The 19358-nt window shown below is 38.9% G+C and overlaps 1 protein-coding gene across 1 annotated transcript in view; it reads left to right on the top strand.

Moving 5' to 3' along the window:
• The window catches only part of nalcn (sodium leak channel, non-selective), a 42781-nt gene extending 24428 nt beyond the window's left edge, over positions 1-18353 (top strand). Inside the window, exons 17-44 of the mRNA XM_061287846.1 lie at positions 2519-2655; positions 3368-3509; positions 3713-3786; positions 4546-4717; positions 4855-4946; positions 5076-5198; positions 5378-5434; positions 7681-7801; positions 7876-8007; positions 8086-8253; positions 9259-9363; positions 9472-9578; positions 9669-9789; positions 9877-9975; positions 10471-10564; positions 11853-11959; positions 12048-12122; positions 12210-12329; positions 12410-12478; positions 12999-13147; positions 13217-13310; positions 14261-14393; positions 14832-14947; positions 15106-15263; positions 15729-15879; positions 15973-16122; positions 16185-16302; positions 17165-18353. Of these exons, the coding sequence (XP_061143830.1) occupies positions 2519-2655; positions 3368-3509; positions 3713-3786; positions 4546-4717; positions 4855-4946; positions 5076-5198; positions 5378-5434; positions 7681-7801; positions 7876-8007; positions 8086-8253; positions 9259-9363; positions 9472-9578; positions 9669-9789; positions 9877-9975; positions 10471-10564; positions 11853-11959; positions 12048-12122; positions 12210-12329; positions 12410-12478; positions 12999-13147; positions 13217-13310; positions 14261-14393; positions 14832-14947; positions 15106-15263; positions 15729-15879; positions 15973-16122; positions 16185-16302; positions 17165-17307 (3327 nt within the window). The 3' untranslated portion in view covers positions 17308-18353. The remainder of the gene's footprint in view (positions 1-2518; positions 2656-3367; positions 3510-3712; positions 3787-4545; positions 4718-4854; positions 4947-5075; positions 5199-5377; positions 5435-7680; positions 7802-7875; positions 8008-8085; positions 8254-9258; positions 9364-9471; positions 9579-9668; positions 9790-9876; positions 9976-10470; positions 10565-11852; positions 11960-12047; positions 12123-12209; positions 12330-12409; positions 12479-12998; positions 13148-13216; positions 13311-14260; positions 14394-14831; positions 14948-15105; positions 15264-15728; positions 15880-15972; positions 16123-16184; positions 16303-17164) is intronic.
• Positions 18354-19358: the final 1005 nt, after the last annotated feature.

Below are 19358 nucleotides of genomic sequence, written 5' to 3'. Positions count from 1 at the left end.
AGGAGGAGGAATCAGTGGAGGGTCCCCCCGAGCGACTGCACAAGGCAAAACACATCAGTCTTGTCTTCATTGTTTCACAATATCTCATCCATTCATCGTCACATGAATTACACACACATCACATCCAAACAGCACCTTAGGGACGCTATTCTGACATCCTGCAAAAAATTCATATATAAAATATATGAAATGTCTCAAAGCACTTGCTAGTCTGATGACTTAAAAGTATAAAAATCTGAGAGAAACAGTAATTGCATAACAATTTTAAAAATGGTGCACACAGCTAGGATTTCGAATTCTTTAACATGGTGTGCTGAAGTAGTACATTTTCCCCTTTGCCCTTTATTTATGTGTGCTTTATTGATCATATATTGACCGCACCGAGGGTCCAGTGTGCTAGTACATACTGTTAATAGTGATCAATAGTGGCTTAATGGTGGTAGCACACTAGGTGAGCAACTTCGCTCCGCATCAATAAATACACAGCTAACAAAGGAAACTATTCGACAAAAGCTGACAAACAGTTTTCTTTGGACTCCAGGCATTAATTGCTGTAAAGTAAAATAACACCTCTTTGAGAATTTAAATGGTCTTCCGTGTTCCTCTGGTGAGATTTAAATCTAGCACACCATTGCCCTATTTTATTTCCCTCTCAGTCGGACGCCCACAGTGGAGATAAACACAAGTACACAAATAATTGGCTCGTGTCACACTTGTCTATTTCAATCTCTGTTACAAGCTTTTGTAAACTCAGGAAGCAATGAGCAAAAACTAGAGGAAAAGAAGTTCCAAGTGTGCACATGTAGCAAGAAAAGGGTGATTGCATAAAAAAAATTGGGCTTGCACGGGATGCTGCTTTGTGTCAGCCCAATTGGTTAGGACCTTAGGGAACAATAGGGTCGATATTAATTCTTCCTTGTTGTCCCCTGTACGTGTGCATCGCTCTTGTGTACGCTGCTGCCAATTGTGCAAGCATCATTTTGGATGAATCAGCACTTTCTGTGTTTCTAAGATTTGGAGCACCACAGAGAACTTTAGCACACCTTTATTTTCAATCGCATAAAGTTAGAATTAACCTTTGTGCTTTAAGTGAACCTTGGAGGGACGTAATCTTCAATTATTCGATTATTTGTTCGTTAAGAATTGTTAGTGCAATTCATTGCAGACTTTGCACAAGCAGAGGCAACCGTTGATTCAGTCTTAACCATCCACCCCCCATCCGTCCGTCCGTCATTCGTCCGTCCGTCCATCCATCCATCCATCCATCCATGTAACCAACAAATTTCCTTCTGCCAGTTGCCTTTGTCGATCTCCAGACCACTGAGATAAAGCTATATGTATATATGAGAGCAAATGAAATGCCAAGAATTTAACGACACTGTTGTCACGCTCCATACTCAGATATAGTATAAATGGACTGCTTTCAGGCATCAGGCGAACGGACTGCAAAACATTAACCAAGCTCAGCTAATTTGCCACACAGCGAGCGGCCTGCTCTGAATGATAAGGTGCCGTTCGGCATTGCTTTAAATGCAGTACGCTGGCTGTCCTAATCGGCAATGCATCAAAGGTTATCTGCAGGCACCCACACAGAGACTACCTGCCAGGGATTTTCAATCCACCCCCCCCCCCCCCCCCATATGTAATTAAATGAAAATAAATGCTTTCATTTCCCTTTTGCCATTTTATTTTGTCAACCCTTTGCCTAAATGCACATTGTTCTGTTGCTGCCTCGTTTTCACCCACTTCATTTTCTCCTCCGACCACTCCAAAGTAATCTTTGTTTTCTTTCTTTTGTTGGCTTCTTCCATTGTGTTCTCAAAGTAAGTCAGATCGGAAGCTAAAAATGTGCCTTTATGCGTGTACTGTGTTCAAGGTAAGCGTGTTGCTGCCATCATCAGGCAGAAACTTACACCACTTTCCCTTGTTGTTTTTTTTCCCCCCATCAGTAGAACGGTCAAAATGAACGCCTCAAAATCCTCAAGTTTCCCAAAACCCATGTGCTGTTTTTGCTCCTTTTTTGTCTGTCCTCTTATCTTTAGCTATTAATTTTCACCATGCTATGGACATGAAAAAATGACACCACCATAACAAAAAAAAATGGGAATTATGCCCAATTCAATTCTGTTTAATACAGGTCCATCTGTCAGCAATAACATCACATGAAGCATGTCGGTAGCTGTTATGATAACTGTGCACACCCTAATCCAAATGGTTGCACACGGACAGAAAATGATGCATTGGGATTATTTTTCTTTGGCTTCTTTAGTTTTCAGTACCAAAAAACAGCCCAAAACCTATGCCAACCATGCTTTTCCATCAACAAAATAATTTCAGGTTTATTTTTCTTTCATGTTTTTATTTCACAAAAGTAATTTGCAAAAAATTCCGTACACCCCTTAAAACATTCAATCGAGGTGTCATTTTTATGTCAGAAAAAAAGATATTTTAACTTTCTATATCCACCGTTGTTCTATACATTAAGTCACCACTGTCCTCTCTTTTCCATTTCGTTTAGCTCAAGCAAAGTGAGGCAAATGCTGACACCAAAGAGAAGCTTCCTCTTCGACTCAGGATATTTGAAAAGTTCCCAAACAGACCTCAGATGGTGAAGATCTCCAAGCTTCCGTCGGACTTCACCGTACCAAGGATCAGGTATGTTTTTCAGCCTATGTACAGTAATACACGGATCAGTGACTTGGTTCACTTTTATTTTGAAGTTATTTGTGGGAGCACATGGTGGCTGACTTGCCTTATCTCTCTGACTGGAAATTGGATAATTAGACTGCCATCACAAACTGTTGGCAAATCATTCGCTAACTAGGGACGCTTTCCAAAAAAAAAAAAAAATCCAGGTCATTATGCTGACTGATTTTAGAAAGTGGCACCTGTTACAAGCATTAGCGGCTAGTGACCACCACCTACCTGGTAAGTGAGTGCCCCATATAAGCTGGCAAGAGCTTTGAATTACTTTTCAAAGTCAGGTTAATATGGCCTGTTTTCAAAAGGAAATTATAATAATATATAATATATATATATATTTATTTATTTCATCCGAATACTCAATCATAAACTCAAATTTTTGTTAGGCTAACCGAATATCAAAATAAAGGACAGCTTCAGTCCTAGAAAATTTCCAAAGCAGTCTATGAACCAACTACACTATTTCTTTCACATGTTTTGAACCCTACAAATTCTTGTTTCACCTCTTAGCCCTCAGTTGTGCTTGTTCATGACAACAAAAGGGTTTGATCTCATATCCGAAAATGGTGACAGCTCAACAGACCAAAACCTGATGATGATGATTACTCACAAAGTTGTATACATGTTGAGCGTTGTCATTTTTACTGTTCGTCGGGTCATCCAGGGAGAGCTTCATGAAGCAGTTCATCGACAGGCAGCAGCAGGACCCCAGCTGTTTATTCCGAAGACTCCCCTCGGCCTCGTCGTCCTCCTGCGACCACTCCAAACGATCTGCCATTGAAGACAACAAGTATATCGACCAAAAGGTGCATTATTGCGCACGTTATCTCCCGCCACCATATTGACTTGTGGGTATGAGAGTGATAATTTCTTCCCTTTCTCGCTGTATACTTTCAAAACGACACCTTGGGGATAAAAGCGGCAATAATAGAGTGCTCTGATATTTTTTTGGTCCGAAGACTTTATCAATTGCTCTGACTTAATTGACTTTCTGTGTTTGCTCACTCAGCTTCGCAGGTCAATATTTAGCATCCAGGCTCGGAACCTGCTGGAAAAAGAAACAACAATCAATAAAATACTACGGTGAGATCCGTGCACGTCTTTACGGCGAGTGTGCTATAACAACTATAAGACTGAATTTGATAGTCCATGTTAATCCTATCAACAGTCAATTTGTTGTTTTGTCCGTGTTGGACAGTGAGCTGGCTCTCGCCACATCCCATAAATAAAGCATTGTGTACATTCGCCATCTTGCACCATATCCAATCTGTCTGGCCTTCCCTCTGAAACCTCCCCCTCCTCCTCCTGAAAGTTAGACACTATATTAGTAGGCCTAACGCGTCATGTTTGCTTAGCCGTCGTCCTCATAAACACAAAATCAAATAAATATCACCATCAATAGTTTGCCACACATCCTAATGCAAGTCATTTCTCAATTGATTGAAGACCTAACGCTATGAATGCCCTCCGGATTCTTTTTGTGCATCACTATGATGATCACTTCGAACATTATTGCTTTATTAAGCCTTCCTTTCCTCACAGCTTGGTATTTTTATTTGAAATAAAATGTCAAGACACCAAACTGTGTTACCTAACAGATGTACCTCTCAGTGGTGAAGTGCTAAACTTCACAGAGAAGTTTAATTAATCATAAATCTCATTCTGCTCTTTTAAGATGTTTGTAATTGTTTTTTATTGCAAGGCAGGTTTTCTTTTACCGCAATACTTCTTCCCCCTCAAGCCTGGTTTAAGAAAAAGGCCAGGGAGAAATAGCATAACTTGTTAAAACAGGCAGGAAAAGATGATGAAAATGTTGAGCTAATGTGCTTATTTCCTATGCAGTGCGTGCACAAGACAGCGGATGCTCAGCGGGTCATTGGATGGGCAGCCGGCTAAAGAACGTTCCATCCTTAGCGTGCAACATCACATACGTCAAGAGCGCAGATCTTTGCGACACGGCTCCACCAGTCAGAGGATAAGCCGAGGAAAATCGCTGGAGACACTCTCCCAGGATGTGAGTACTAGTTGTTGGAAAAAGCCATTAGTGTTTTCCACTGTTGCATCCTATTCATATTTTTTTGCATTAACTGTCACACAAGTATTAAGCCAACGAAATGAAACATCTAAATAATTATGTCTTGACTTTTCAAGCATTCAAGCACTGTCCGCTACCGCAACGCTCAGAGGGAGGACAGTGAGATCAAGATGATCCAGGAAAAGAAAGAACAAGCAGAGATGAAGCGGTAGTCACACAGGAAATCTAGTATCCATTGTAAAAACATCAAAAACAACAAGTCTGTTGGTCCTTGGTGTGCTGCTAATGTTTTTGCCTCTGCTGTTTGTCTTCTCCCTCTGTCTGGTTGCTCTGACAGAAAAGTCCAGGAGGAGGAGCTTAGGGAGAACCATCCATACTTTGATAAGCCTCTCTTCATTGTAGGCCGGGAACACCGCTTCAGGAACTTCTGCCGGGTGATCGTTCGAGCTCGCTTCAATGCGTAAGATAACTTTTGATGAAACAAGTGTTCATTTGGGTTTTCGCTTTTAATGATGCACGTCTACAGAATAAAGTGTCCGGTTTTTTTTGGTTAAATTTTGAAGACACTCACTTCACGTGAATACAAAATAAACGGCTTTTTTATGCTAACATGATTTAATGCCATGAATTCATCTTTAGATCCAAAACGGACCCAATCACAGGAGTGGTGAAGAACACAAAATACCATCAACTGTAGTAAGTACTTATTTGGAATGCTTCCTAACAATACTGTCGTGTTAGGTCCAAGGCAAATACAATGTGTAATACAATTTGACTCATATTTATATTCCTATTTAAGTCAAAACTCCATGATTATAGGGCAAAACCTCCAAAATCAAACACCCCAAAAGTAAATGCCTCCAAAAAGACAATTTTCATGACGGTTTCTTTATCTTCCATTTTACAATGGTTGGAAGCAGTTTCAAAGAATGTGTTGTGTTCAACTATCAGAGTTCCGCTGTATGATATTTTTAAGCTTCACTATAACAGCCTCTTTTGAGCAGATAGTGCACAGGTGTCAAACTCAAGGCCCCCGGGGGCCAGATATGGCCCGCCACGTCATTTTATGTGGCCCGCGAAGTCAAATTGTGCATCAAATTCATGTCATTACTAGAATTGCAAATTGTCTTCACTTTTAATAATATCTTTTTTTCTTCAAATATTTGACCAGTTTTTTAATTGTCTGATTTGAAAACGAGTTATTTGTCAGTTTGTTTTGTAGCTTTTACTGCTACTTTAACATGAGGTGCTCATACATTTATTTGGGTTAACAGTCATAATGGCCCTCCCAAAGAAGCTATGACTACAATGCGGCCCTCGCAAAAATGAGTTTGACACCCCTGAGATAGTGGTTCAGAAAAAACAAAATAATATAAATTGAGCTGGTACCATGTGGTTGCATCTTGACCCGAAAAGAATGTAATCCTTTGGTTGCTAATGAGAGCTGTCAGGTGAGTGCAGAGCTCCGAATAAACGCAATGCACTGTGGCCGAAATGATTTTAATTAAGTTCTGCTTGAAGTCACACACTCCTTTGAGAAATGTTTTGGATATTCGGTTCCAAATCAGCATAACAAGACATTCATCGAGCATAGCTTTAGCTACACCTGCGCTGTCTATTAGAATCAATCTCACTGAAATGTGTTTCTAATATTTGCCTCATATCTAGCCAAATCTATCATCTCGTCATGCTTTGGTGTTGGATAGCGTAGCAAACTACAACTTCACTAATAATCAATCTTGAATTCAGTACCTCAGTCTTTGTAAGAATTTAACATGATTAGCTTTTCTTGGAAAAAAAACAGAAATCTGTCTCTATATTCATTCAAGCGTGAAGAGTTTATCCATTATGTACCATGTGATTGATTGGTAACCTTCTAATTCAGGGTGTAGTGTGGCCCTTAAGTCAGCCCTGGGCAGGATGAAGACAGAAAAGTAAATATATTCTCATTAGACTGTGCAAGTTTACCTAATGAGACTAATTTTTGAGGCCAAAACCTATTGCGCATTTTTAGAATATTTATTGGATCTTACTGTGATATGTTTTGTTTATACTTGTAAATTTGTATTCTTTTTTTTTTTTTAAATGTCTTTAGTCATTTATTAATTTTATTTTATTGAATTTACAACATATTCATTCATATATTCAGGTTGTGTGTGCTCTTTTAAATGTACTGGTACTCACCATGGCCTCATAATTGTATCCATTGCCCCGCCAAAAAAATTACAGCAGTGTGGTTGTCTGTGATTATGCATTTCTAATTTACATCTGATTTAAGGCATCTCACATATGGGCCACAGCCATTATGCAAATTGAAAAAAAAAAAAAATTAAAGCCGTTTAAATGAGATTCTACATGTACTTCATTAGTTTTATTTATTTATTTATATATTTATTTATTTATTTGTATTTTTCTTTCTTTATTCATTTATTTATTTATTTTATGAATACATTTTTTAACAAGTAGTGAAGTTGAGTATTTACCTTTGAATGGCAGCATTTTCATGTGTAGTCAAATGTCTTTATTGGAGGTATAAATAAAGGACAACAATGTTACAAAGAACTTTGCTGACATTTGGAAATAGCACAGGGGAACAATGTGAATGAGAAAAAAAATGTTGAGTTTGATATTCATGCTGATTAAAACCAAAATGGGCATGCTGAATCAAAAATGGTTTCAGTTATTTTCTTGCACATCAGCTTCTTTTTAACACAGCTTACCTACCAGATAAGCAACATCCCAATGATTAGCTGTTGTAATTACGACTCATCTACAGTTAAATAGCAACTTGTTTTTGCAGTGTGGTGAGAGGTTTGTGCAGCTCCTAAAAGGTCCCAACCCAAGTGTTGTTATGACACTTTGTCGCAAAAACATTGTAGTAGTAACGTATGTTTGAAATCTTCTTATTGGTTATGTCACTAAATGTGTGTTTGCACTTGCAGTGACCTGTTGGGCCTCGTCACCTATTTGGACTGGGTGATGATTATCGTGACCATCTGCTCGTGCATCTCAATGATGTTTGAGTCACCCTTCACCAGAGTCATGCAAGTGCCCACCTTGCAGGTGAGCAAAGAGTACACCATCCAGTGTGTCCAAACAACAACCAATCATATGTCACATCCTGTCCTCTGTTACAGATCGGGGAATACGTATTTGTCATCTTCATGAGCATTGAGCTGAATCTGAAGATTATGGCAGATGGTCTGTTCTTCACACCCACAGCGGTTATTAGGGACTTTGGAGGTGTGATGGACATCTTCATTTACCTTGTAAGGAAAACTATCACCACGGTATTACCCGCAGCTTGAATAACTATTATTGAGCGCCTTTCTCTGCCGACGATCTAGGTGAGTCTCATTTTTCTGTGCTGGCTGCCACATGACGTCCCGCCCGAGTCTGGAGCTCAGCTTTTGATGATGCTGCGCTGCCTGCGACCGCTCAGGATATTCAAATTGGTGCCTCAGATGAGGAAGGTTGTGCGGGAGGTTCTCAAAGGCTTCAAGGAGATTTTCCTGGTGAGTGGAGGGGAACTACCGTAATTTTCGGACTATAAGTCGCGGGTTTTTTCCATAGTTTGGGTGGGGGGGGCAACTTATACTCAGGAGCGCTATATATGTTTTTTTTCACTTTTTTGGGCATTTTATGACTGGTGCGACTTATACTCCGGTGCGACTTATAGTCCGAAAATTACGGTATATAATGCTACATTCTTGATGAGAAGTGTTAAGTTGTCTAAATATTATCTCAAAACATTCATATTTTTAGCTCCTTCACTGGGAGAGGTGAAGGAGGGTGTGACACAGCTTCACAGTCAATATTAATGCCGGGTTCAGTTTTAATGATCCGAAACTAAGAACAGATGGCTGCAATGCACCGTTTCAGATGATCCCTGGTTGGGGCTGTACATTAGACATGAGTTGGAGACACACTCTCCCATGGGCTGAAAGTCAGACAAATTTAGGGATTGTAGACCAGACCAGAGAATGTGTGTGCGTGTGTTCAGAATAGATAGAAGTGATAAATAAAAGTGTAGATGTGCATCATAAATGTGCTTAAGTGCACAAACATCTTGGATGTATTACGAGTATAATGATAGTCGTTAAAGGGACCACTAAAACAGGGTTCACTAACCTTTTGGAAAACGACAGCTACTTTGTGGATGATTTAACTGGTTCTTTTATCACAAACAAGATATTTAGGTTGAATTACCTCTCATGTTTCGGCTTGTACTTTCGCCATCATCAGAGTGTCACTGGTCCAGTGAGACCAGTTAAATAATTGACAAGTGAAAACAAAATTAACATAGTCCAACTACTTTGTGGATTGATGGATATTTTTCCATTTTATTCCAATTTTACATGGTGCTGCTACATTTTGTCTGAAACCATAGTCAAGGTTTGAGATGACACGAACCACATCCGAAATGTTTTTGTCAATATTCTGACGTGTAGTATGTATTAACTTTGATTGCTTGTTTTTCTGTTTATTTATTTATTTATTTTATTTTTTATTTTTAACAGGTTTCTATTCTACTCCTCACTCTTATGCTGGTGTTCGCTAGCTTTGGAGTTCAACTGTTTGCTGGAAAACTGGCCAAGTGCAACGACCCCCATGTTCATAAACGGGTATGGCGAGAAAACCCTCCACCCTCTGCGAGGAGCTGCAAGCTAAATTCGGCTAATATTATTTTGACACATTCAGAAGCGTAACTGTGTTTGTTGTGTTTGTCACAGAATGACTGTCACGGTATATTCAGGATTAATGTCAGTGTTTCCAAAAGCCTCAACCTGAAACTGAGACCTGGAGAGAAGAAGCCAGGATTTTGGGTTCCAAGAGTCTGGTAAGACCGCCCTTTATTTTTAGAACACCTCCTGCTGTATTTGAGTACAATTTAAAATTAATGCGTTGATACAATTCTGTCGCATTCCAGGGCCAACCCTCGCAACTTTAATTTTGACAATGTGGGAAATGCAATGTTGGCACTGTTTGAGGTGCTGTCACTGAAAGGATGGGTGGAAGTCAGAGATGTGATTATTCACCGTGTTGGACCGGTATACAACTCTATGTATTTATTTTTACCTTTCTTTTTGCATAGTTGAAAATGCTGACATAGTTCTTACTATCTTCTATGTGAGCAGATTCACGGCATCTACATCCACGTCTTTGTCTTCCTGGGGTGCATGATTGGACTCACTCTGTTTGTTGGTGTTGTCATTGCCAACTTCAACGAGAACAAAGTATGAGCTCTAAGTCACTTTCATGGGGTATTGGAGCCGAACTGAAACCGGAAAATATACTATATTATTACTAGAAAAAAAAATAAAAACAGAAGAGCAAAAAAAGTCACAATTGTAAAAGAAAAAGCATTTGTTTTAAGAAAATAATTAGAAGAACATTGTGTAGTATTATTATTGCAACCAAAATAAAACTAACCTTTTTTTGGGAAAAAAAACTACTTATTTTTTTCTCATGACCTTTTTTATTATGACCTTTTTAATGAAAATTCTAACTTTATTTCGTAATATTACTACTTCTTTTCTGAAACATTTAAAGCAAATCTCTTTGACCTTTAGCCTGAATGAATTTTTACTCATAATGTTACTCCTGTTACTTTTTCTTGAAAATTCCTTTTTCCTGATTAATTTCAACTATAATGTCATGACTGTTTTTCTGACAAATAACTTTCGTTTTTCAGCGTTTCGCACCAATATTCAGATTTAGTTTTTTTCCAGGGCACTGCTTTACTGACCGTGGATCAGAGACGATGGGAGGATTTGAAAAGTCGTCTAAAAATAGCCCAACCTCTCCACCTACCTCCTCGTCCAGGTACGCATATGCGTATTTATTAAACATTTTCACCACAGCTGTCAAATTCAAGGCCCGGGGGCCAGATACGGCCCGCCACATCATTTTATGTGGCCCGAGAAGACAAATTGTGCATCGAATTTGTGTGTCATTACTAGAATTGCAAATTGTCTTCACTCTTAATAATATCTTTTTTTCTTCAAATATTTGACCACTCGTCTGATTTGGAAACAAGTTTTTTGTCAGTTTGTTTTGTAGCTTATACAGTATATAATATGAGGTGCTCATACATTTATTTGGGTTGACAGTCATAATGGCCCCCTGAAAGAAGCTATGACTACAATGCGGCTCGCCAAAAAAAAAGAGTTTGACACCCCTGATTTACACCTACAGCAGTACAAATTGCTTTGGAGAAAGTTCCATCTTATTAAACTCACAATGTAGCACTCCTTTTCTGGGAGTATATATACCGCAGTATACACTGTGGGGAGATCGAACCAGTGCATATCATAAATAATTGCTTTTTTGGATGTAAACTTACTCAAGGCAGGGTGAGATGGAGGTGAATGCTCGAGTTGTGTCAAAGCAGGCTAACGTTCTCTGAGGGCATGTTGTTCAGATTCATGCTTCACCATGGCAACCAAATGAGACTCAACAGCAGTGTTTGGCTTAGTATAAATGCAGGCATAAGGAGCACAATTTTGGTAGACTGGCGCCCGTGCGCTCGGCATAAAAACAGGCGTAGCTTGAGTTTTGTGTCAGCGCAAGTCTTGTCTAGTGTGTTTGGGGCCATGTTGTGCTCATCTGGGCCTGCCGGCATATGAAGCAGCCTCGCCCCCAAAGCACCTGATAATTTCAATTTAATTCGGCGACATAAAAATGTCATGTAGGCTATTTCATCAATAATAATAACACCACCGTCGGGACAATCACTGTAAATTATTAATTGACCCGATTAGTATAATCATAATCATTTTTAAAATTTTAAAACCACTATTGCTCGTGTTTGTTTGTTTGTGTTGTTTAATTTTTTTATATTATTTTTTTATTTTTTGAATTCATAGGGACTTGATTCATAAGGCATGGTTTAATTTTAAAACATTAAGTGGGGGAAGTAACTACCTAATGTTTTAACATATGAAGCAGTCCACGACTGCCATCCAGAGGACACTATGTATACTGTAAATGTATTTCTGTTTTGAGACCATTGCCTCTTTAAATGGGCAATTATTCCACCCGTAATCACCATTAACTAATAAAAAAATTATTAAATGTTTTTTTTTTTAAATGAATGCAATATTTTTAACAGAGAATGGGGGTTTCCGGGCCAAGATGTATGACATCACACAACACCCTTTCTTCAAACGTGGCATTGCTGTGTTGGTGTTGGCTCAATCAGTGCTGCTCTCAGTCAAGGTACATCCAATATTGCACAGAACAGCTTCATATACACTATACATACATTAACATGACCCTTGTATTTTTTTTTCTTTTTTTTTTTAAGTGGGACGTAGACGACCATGTAACATTTCCTCTTGCCACCATGTCGGTGGTCTTCACTCTTATATTCGTATTGGAGGTGAGCCTTCTTACTCCTATCTTCTTCAAGTTGGTGTTTACTGTTTAGATAAATGTCCTAGTGGTCATGTCCTTTTTCGTTGCCTAGGTAACCATGAAGCTGATTGCCATGTCTCCAGCCGGTTACTGGCAGAGTCGACGGAATCGTTACGACCTGCTCGTGACGTCGCTCGGCGTCATTTGGATTGTCCTTCACTTTGCTCTCCTGGTTGGAATTGCTCTGTTTATTTTATGAGGCTATGATTATATGAATTTCATAAACCTAATGCCTAATTATTTTTTATTTAGAATGCGTATACCTACATGATGGGCACATGTGTGATTGTCTTCAGATTCTTCACAATATGTGGGAAGCACGTAAGTCTTATTACATATTAAACTGTTTTATTTTAATTGGAAAGATATTGCCCTAATAAAGTTTTATTTATTGTTTTATTTATTTAATTTATTTATTTGCTCATTCATTCATATTGCTAGTGTTTATTATGGTCTAAATGCAGGATTAGTAAATGCTAAATAGTAATGCTAAAACAAGTTTCAAGTTCTGATTCAGGTTGCTAATAGGGCTGAAAAATAAATCTTAATGGTTTAGTATAGCATGTTACCTAGATATTAATGTATTCATATATTACCAGTAATAAATTGCTAATTGGGCTGAAAAATAAATCTTAATGATTTATGTTACCTAGATATTAATGTATTAATAAAACCAGTAATCATATTAAATGTTGTAATTTTATACTACAGATAGTTAGGACTGAAATGACAATACCCTCTGGTTGCAATCAGTATCTTCAAGTTGATTAATTAGCAACCAATCGAAAGAATTCTTAACAATCTATGACAGTAATCTCTTGTTCTGCCTGAATGTCTCCAGGTGACATTGAAAATGCTACTATTGACTGTGGTCGTCAGCATGTACAAGAGCTTCTTCATCATCGTGGGGATGTTCCTCCTGCTCCTCTGCTATGCTTTTGCTGGCGTCGTTCTTTTTGGCACTGTCAAGTACGGAGAGAACATAAATCGGTAAGGTTTGTATGGAATAACACAGCAAAGGACGTCGAGTTGTACTGACTGTCTCACAACCACCTCCAGACACGCCAACTTCTCCACTGCGGGCCAAGCTATCACTGTTCTCTTTCGCATTGTTACTGGCGAGGATTGGAATAAAATTATGCACGACTGCATGGTAAGTAAGCAAAAAAGAGAAGAACCTCAATGGCACCGACGTTGATCGTTTGATATCGATATCTGCATTGGCTATTACTCTACAATCCCTGAGGTTATGTAAATAATTACAGGCCGTCGCAATAGGCATAGCTGCACACTGTGATGGGATCCATGACAAAAATATTTTCTCAGTGGTAATAATAATACTTTAGTTTTGTTACCAGTATATCACAATTTATGCCAAATCAAATTGGAGGCTGCAAAATATTTTGGGGGAGACAAAAATCTTATTTTCCCCATAACATACAATCACTTTTCATACTGCACAATGAACTTGTAAGGCTACGTTCATACTGCAGATCAATGTGTCCGATGCGACTTCAATATGGATACGCAAACATCTCGCTTATTAGTCAATTTCATTTTCTTGAGGGTTATTTTGGGGTGGAGGCGCTGACATTTAAATAGAGGAGGGTTGAGTGAGAACCTTGGAAGTTGTAAATACGTACAGCAATGAGGTGAGACCTTACATGTGGGTCATATTTATATGCGTAATCATTGTGCCATGTGTTAGTTACTCAACGTTGTGCTTTGTGCACATGTGTGTCGCTTAATAGAGGAATTGCATTCACATCACAAAGTGTTGTAAAAAATTGTTTTTGGCTTTGTGGATGTCTACGTCTACATAAAAAAAAAATCTGATTTAATAACAACTGGGCTTCATATCATGCAGTGTGAATTTAGTGTCCACTTTTAAATTCATCAGAGATTGTGTTCAAATGGGCTCAAGTGTTAAATATGTTATTGTGTGAACAATAATTTCCTTAAGTGACTTTTTATTGCACAGGGTCAATTCAAGGGATGGATAATATTTTGTAGAAAATGTTATTTTACTATAAATCTAGTTCTGTGTTACTGTCGTCTTTAAGACCTTTAGACTTTTATGAGTCCATGTTTATTTTTCCTCAGGTGCAGGCTCCATTCTGTACCCCGGATAAGCATCGCTATTGGGAGACTGACTGCGGCAATTATGCCGGAGCCCTCATCTACTTCTGCTCCTTCTACGTCATCATAGCCTACATCATGCTCAACCTCCTTGTTGGTCAGTGCATGTGTCTTTTGCACTCGCATACCTCACCTCTCATGTACATTATTATTTATTTTTATTTATTTACTTTTATTAAAGTCATGTGTTATATTCTTAATTCTTTTAAATCAGACATTTGTAAAGTGCCAGCAAACCAGAGGAGGGAACAATGTAGAATGATGACATGGCAAGATAAAGCAATACAGAGATGAAGCACACAGCATGTATTCCTGTGATTTAATGGACTGTGTTTATCATTCTGCCCCCTCTGGCTCGTAAGGAAGACACAGATGGCGCTGACACTTATCGCACTACAAGAGCTGTTGATGTGTTCTGCTACTTTAGCAAAGGAACAATCGGATCGTAACGGATTAAAGAGAAAAAGTCTTCATGTTGCAGGAGATGAATTTGTCAAAGATGCTTAAGTGGAATATTTCTATTGTCGCGATGCAGCCATCATCGTGGAGAACTTCTCCCTGTTCTATTCCACTGAGGAGGACCAGCTGCTGAGCTACAACGACCTGAGACACTTCCAAATCATCTGGAACATGGTAGACGACAAGCGGGAGGTGAGCAATTACCGAACAGGGACTGAAAATTGAAGAGTACATTTATTTTTTGCAAGTCAGACCTTGCTTTGCTGCTATAACAGTTCCCAGTCTTCTCTGAAAATGTAAAAGTATTTTAGATTTTTTTCAGGAGGAATATTGTATTTATTTTCTTGCAGGGTGTGATCCCAACATCCAGGGTGAAGTTCCTGCTGCGTCTGCTCAGGGGCAGGCTGGAGGTGGACCTGGACAAAGACAAGTTGCTCTTCAAGCACATGTGCTACGAGATGGAGCGACTGCACAGTGGAGGAGACGTCACTTTCCATGATGTGCTCAGGTGAGCATGACAATACAGCATGAATGCATGCACAACAACACTAAAAACATGGTTTCTTATCTTTCCACTACGTATAGGGGTACATCATTAAAAATGATATTTGTATGAGTGAATAAATTAAACATGCACATTATATTAATGCGATGAAATGAATTAATCTTGTAAATGTACTGTATCAGATTAAAACAAGAATTTGCCACTGTAACATTATGCAGAATTTGAATAGTTAATGGAGATAAAAATATATATAATATATATAAAATCTCAACCAGCCTATCTATTTCTGCTGAGCATTTTGTTTTCAAGTCACGCTACACTCAGGAAATCACTACTGCACAAATCAACAACAAAATAAGAGTATAGTCTTTTTCTCTAAAATGATGAAATATAATAGTTTGAATTTCCAATAAGCATGTCTGAATCGTGTATTTTATTCTACATCCCTACGATTGTGCGTGATGGCAGCATGCTGTCCTACCGCTCCGTGGACATTCGCAAGTCTCTCCAGCTGGAGGAGCTGTTGGCCAGGGAACAGTTGGAGTACACCATTGAGGAGGAAGTTGCCAAGCAGACCATACGCATGTGGCTCAAGAAGTGCCTCAAACGCATTCGTGCCGTGAGTTTCCTCCACGTGGCAGCCGGCGTCGCTGCCTCGGCATGTGCGCCCTCGCAGGCATGTATGACGCTTTGTCCTCTGTCTTCTTTGTAGAAGCAGCAGCAGTCCTGTAGCATCATCCACAGCCTGAGAGAGAGCCAGCAGCAGGAACTGAGTCGCTTCCTCAACCCCCCCAGCATTGAGACCACGGTACCGAGCGAAGACCACAACGCCAACAACCCAGACAACCCCTCGCAGCCTGAGGTAAAACCACGTCACACCAATGTCTGCAGGGTTACACGGAAAGATCTGTCCTCTTTGTTCAGATGAGCGGCCTCCAGCAGTTGCTCAGTCCCACGTTGTCGGACAGAGGAGGCTACAGGCAGGACTCCTCCGACCTGGGCAAGCCGCAGAGGAAGCTGGGACAGTGGCGACTGCCTGCAGGTGTGTGTGCAGACGTCCCCATTTGTCTCCATAGAACACCACCGCTTAGTGAGACATTGAGAAATCAATTTATCCTGGCATGGTTGCACTAAAATTTGTTCCTATAGAAAAAAATGTTTTGGATGATTGTCAGACAGGGTTGATATTCAAGAACAATATGATTTTATAAGTCATTTATACTGGCCCAAGTTTATAGTTTCATTATAACTCAAATTTTAACAACTTGTACACATTAATTCAGCAACTACTCTATGATTGTGCTTTTGTGCGCTTAGAATATTGTTATTTCTGTTTCTATATTTTATATATTATTTCATTTCAACAAGGTGCCTCAAATAAAGGTAATAATGAATTTTAAAAATTGCAAAAGCACAGAGTTGTCAACGTGGATTAAAAAATATTTGACTGGCCAATATGTTGAATGTACTCACAGGTATTGTATGTTTGAACATCCAATTACATTCGAACGTACTCGCAAATACGGTCAAAGGTAGTCGTAGCTAAATGCTACAAGCGTAGCAATTTTCCTATATTGCCACTGGGTAAGAATTGTTCATGCGCAAACACAAAAAAGACAAAAACAAAGATCTTTTGTTTGAAGCATTTGGTCTTCATTATACCAATGCATTCAAAAATGAAGTAAAGCTGTTTTATGGTTTTAATGTGGCTGCGGTACATAATTTTCTTCCCCCCCCCCCCCCCCCCCCCCACCCATACTTCCATGGGGTATTCTCATCCTGATGTCAATATCCTGTTATAATTAAAATTAAAATAAAGGATTATCTTTCATTAGATCTGTTTTTACCTCAGGTTTTGGCCCCTAGTATGTATTTTCTCATCTGTGTGTGCGTGTTTGTGTCAGGTCGCACCAGCGTCAAGTCCATCGTTTGTAAGATGAACCCTGTCAACGACGAGGCCTCCTCGGGGTCAGAGGTGAAGAAGTGGTGGACCCGTCAGCTGACAGTGGAGAGCGACGAGAGCGGCGACGACCTCATCGACATTTAGGTCTATCGGCACTGTGCTTTTTTTTTTTTTTTTCACTTTTAATGACCTTGGATGTATGTGATGACTCCTGACTGGGTCAATGAAGAAACTGTATTATTTTGAATCTAGAGACACTATTTTAGCCAAAACGTCAAGCTGATACCTCTGGGAAACATATTTCCTGTCCTCTGCAAATGTTGCTTTGTAGGCACATCTGGCAAGTGTGAGCGCCGAGGACACGCTGGATCGATGAAGGAAAAGCTGCTCTTGTTTGTGTATTCAGCTGCAAAGCTCTTTTCATGTCGCTTTCACTTTATTTATCATATGCATATGGATTTTCTTATGGTCACTTTATACACTTCTGTACGGAAGATACAGAAGAGGATTAGGGCCAGTGAAGGAAAAAAAAAAAGGGGGGGGGGGAGTGACAGGATTCTGACTTTTTTTCTCAGAATCCTGACTTTAAAGTGAGAATTCTCACTTATATAAACTGGTGATCGGAATAATAACATTGTGTTTAAACAAGTGCGTGAAGCTGAAAATCCCTGCCCGACTGGATATTACTTTAGTGATTCACAACAAAGCCAAGTATTACCAGAATTCTGAGAATGAAGTCAGAATTCTGACTTTAAAGTGGGAATTCTGACTTAAAAGTCAGAATGCCGACTTTAAAGTCAGAATTCTGAGTGGGAATTCTGACTTTAAAGTGAGAATTCTGACTTTAAAGTGAGGATTCTTACTTATTTCAACTGGTGATCGGAATAATGGCAATGTGTTTAAAGAAGTGCGTGAAGCTGAAAATCTTTGCCCGACTGAATATTACTTTAGTGATTCACAACAACGCCGAGTATTACCTTATCTTCACTTTTGATGTGTTATTAGCGATTTGATTTGGTAATGTTGCATAATGTCCCCAATGTATTTGTTTGTATGCAGCTATTAAGATTATTTGGAGCTTTACTCAGTTTTTTACACACACTGATGTTATTTGAAGTGTTCACTGAAGAGAAAAATAATAGATTATATATATAAGACTGTGAATATGATTAAATCTCTCTACAAACCTATCTTCTAATTAAAGGCTTATGGTCATTCATAAGGAAGAAGAGTAGTTTCTTTTTGTAAATACTGATATCACATGACTTTTTCAATTCATAATCGCCCTCAAACTCAGATGCAGCAAGGATCGTATCCGTCTCAATTATGGCCACCCACAGAACACAGTTAGTGCCACTTGGTGGAAGTCAGCATTCCACTGAGTGCTGACTACATTTTCGAGTGATTGCAACATTGGTAAGTTGCTAATTGTCTTCTTAGTGTAATTTTATTGGTTTTCCTATGGAGAACAATGCACTCCAAATGACCACTTGACCAAATAAATGGCTCTACCAGAGTCCATTGGGAAACAAAACAAACAAACCAAATGGTAAGTGAAGTTGAGCAGTTCAAAGATGCTATTGTTCATTCCAGAATGTTTAGTGCAATTGACTATCGCTCCACTCAAAATAATATTTTGATCCAGGTGCTTTTATTATGTGCAACCACTTGGTAAAATAAATTCAACAAACTGTTCTTTTTCAGTGTCCTTTGGTGAAGAAGAAATATTCATTCAGTTACAGAACCGTAGATGGATTCTATGCAAGCAATGCAATTGCTTTGACAAGGCCGGGATGACAATGCGCACAAAAATGAGGATGGACCTCCTCATATGAGTCAAATGATGATGAGCAAGGTAAGCCATTTTTTTATTAACATGCTCAGGTATGACACCACCACTTAGTAGTTAGGAATAGTTCAATCTGTTTCCATAGAGTCCGTGACCTCAGTTTTTTTTTTTTCAAGCACTAATTTTATGTTTTATATGCTCAAGACAGATTTTAAATTGTTGTTAAAAGTGGCCTCTTATGAAAACAAGTCAGGACTCATTGCATTGTTGAAATGGAATCCAGGAAGACACAAACATACTTTAGTGTGCATCAATTTTAAACTACTTTTTGTCCTCAAATTGTATCCTCCAATTTCTTTCTTACACTCAGTCAGGGTTAGTTTCAGAACCAATTGACTAATGTACT

The sequence above is a fragment of the Syngnathus typhle genome, linkage group LG9 (genome assembly GCF_033458585.1).
Source record: "Syngnathus typhle isolate RoL2023-S1 ecotype Sweden linkage group LG9, RoL_Styp_1.0, whole genome shotgun sequence".
In the NCBI taxonomy this organism is placed as follows: Eukaryota; Metazoa; Chordata; class Actinopteri; order Syngnathiformes; family Syngnathidae; genus Syngnathus; species Syngnathus typhle.
This window is presented reverse-complemented; position numbering and strand designations above follow the sequence as displayed.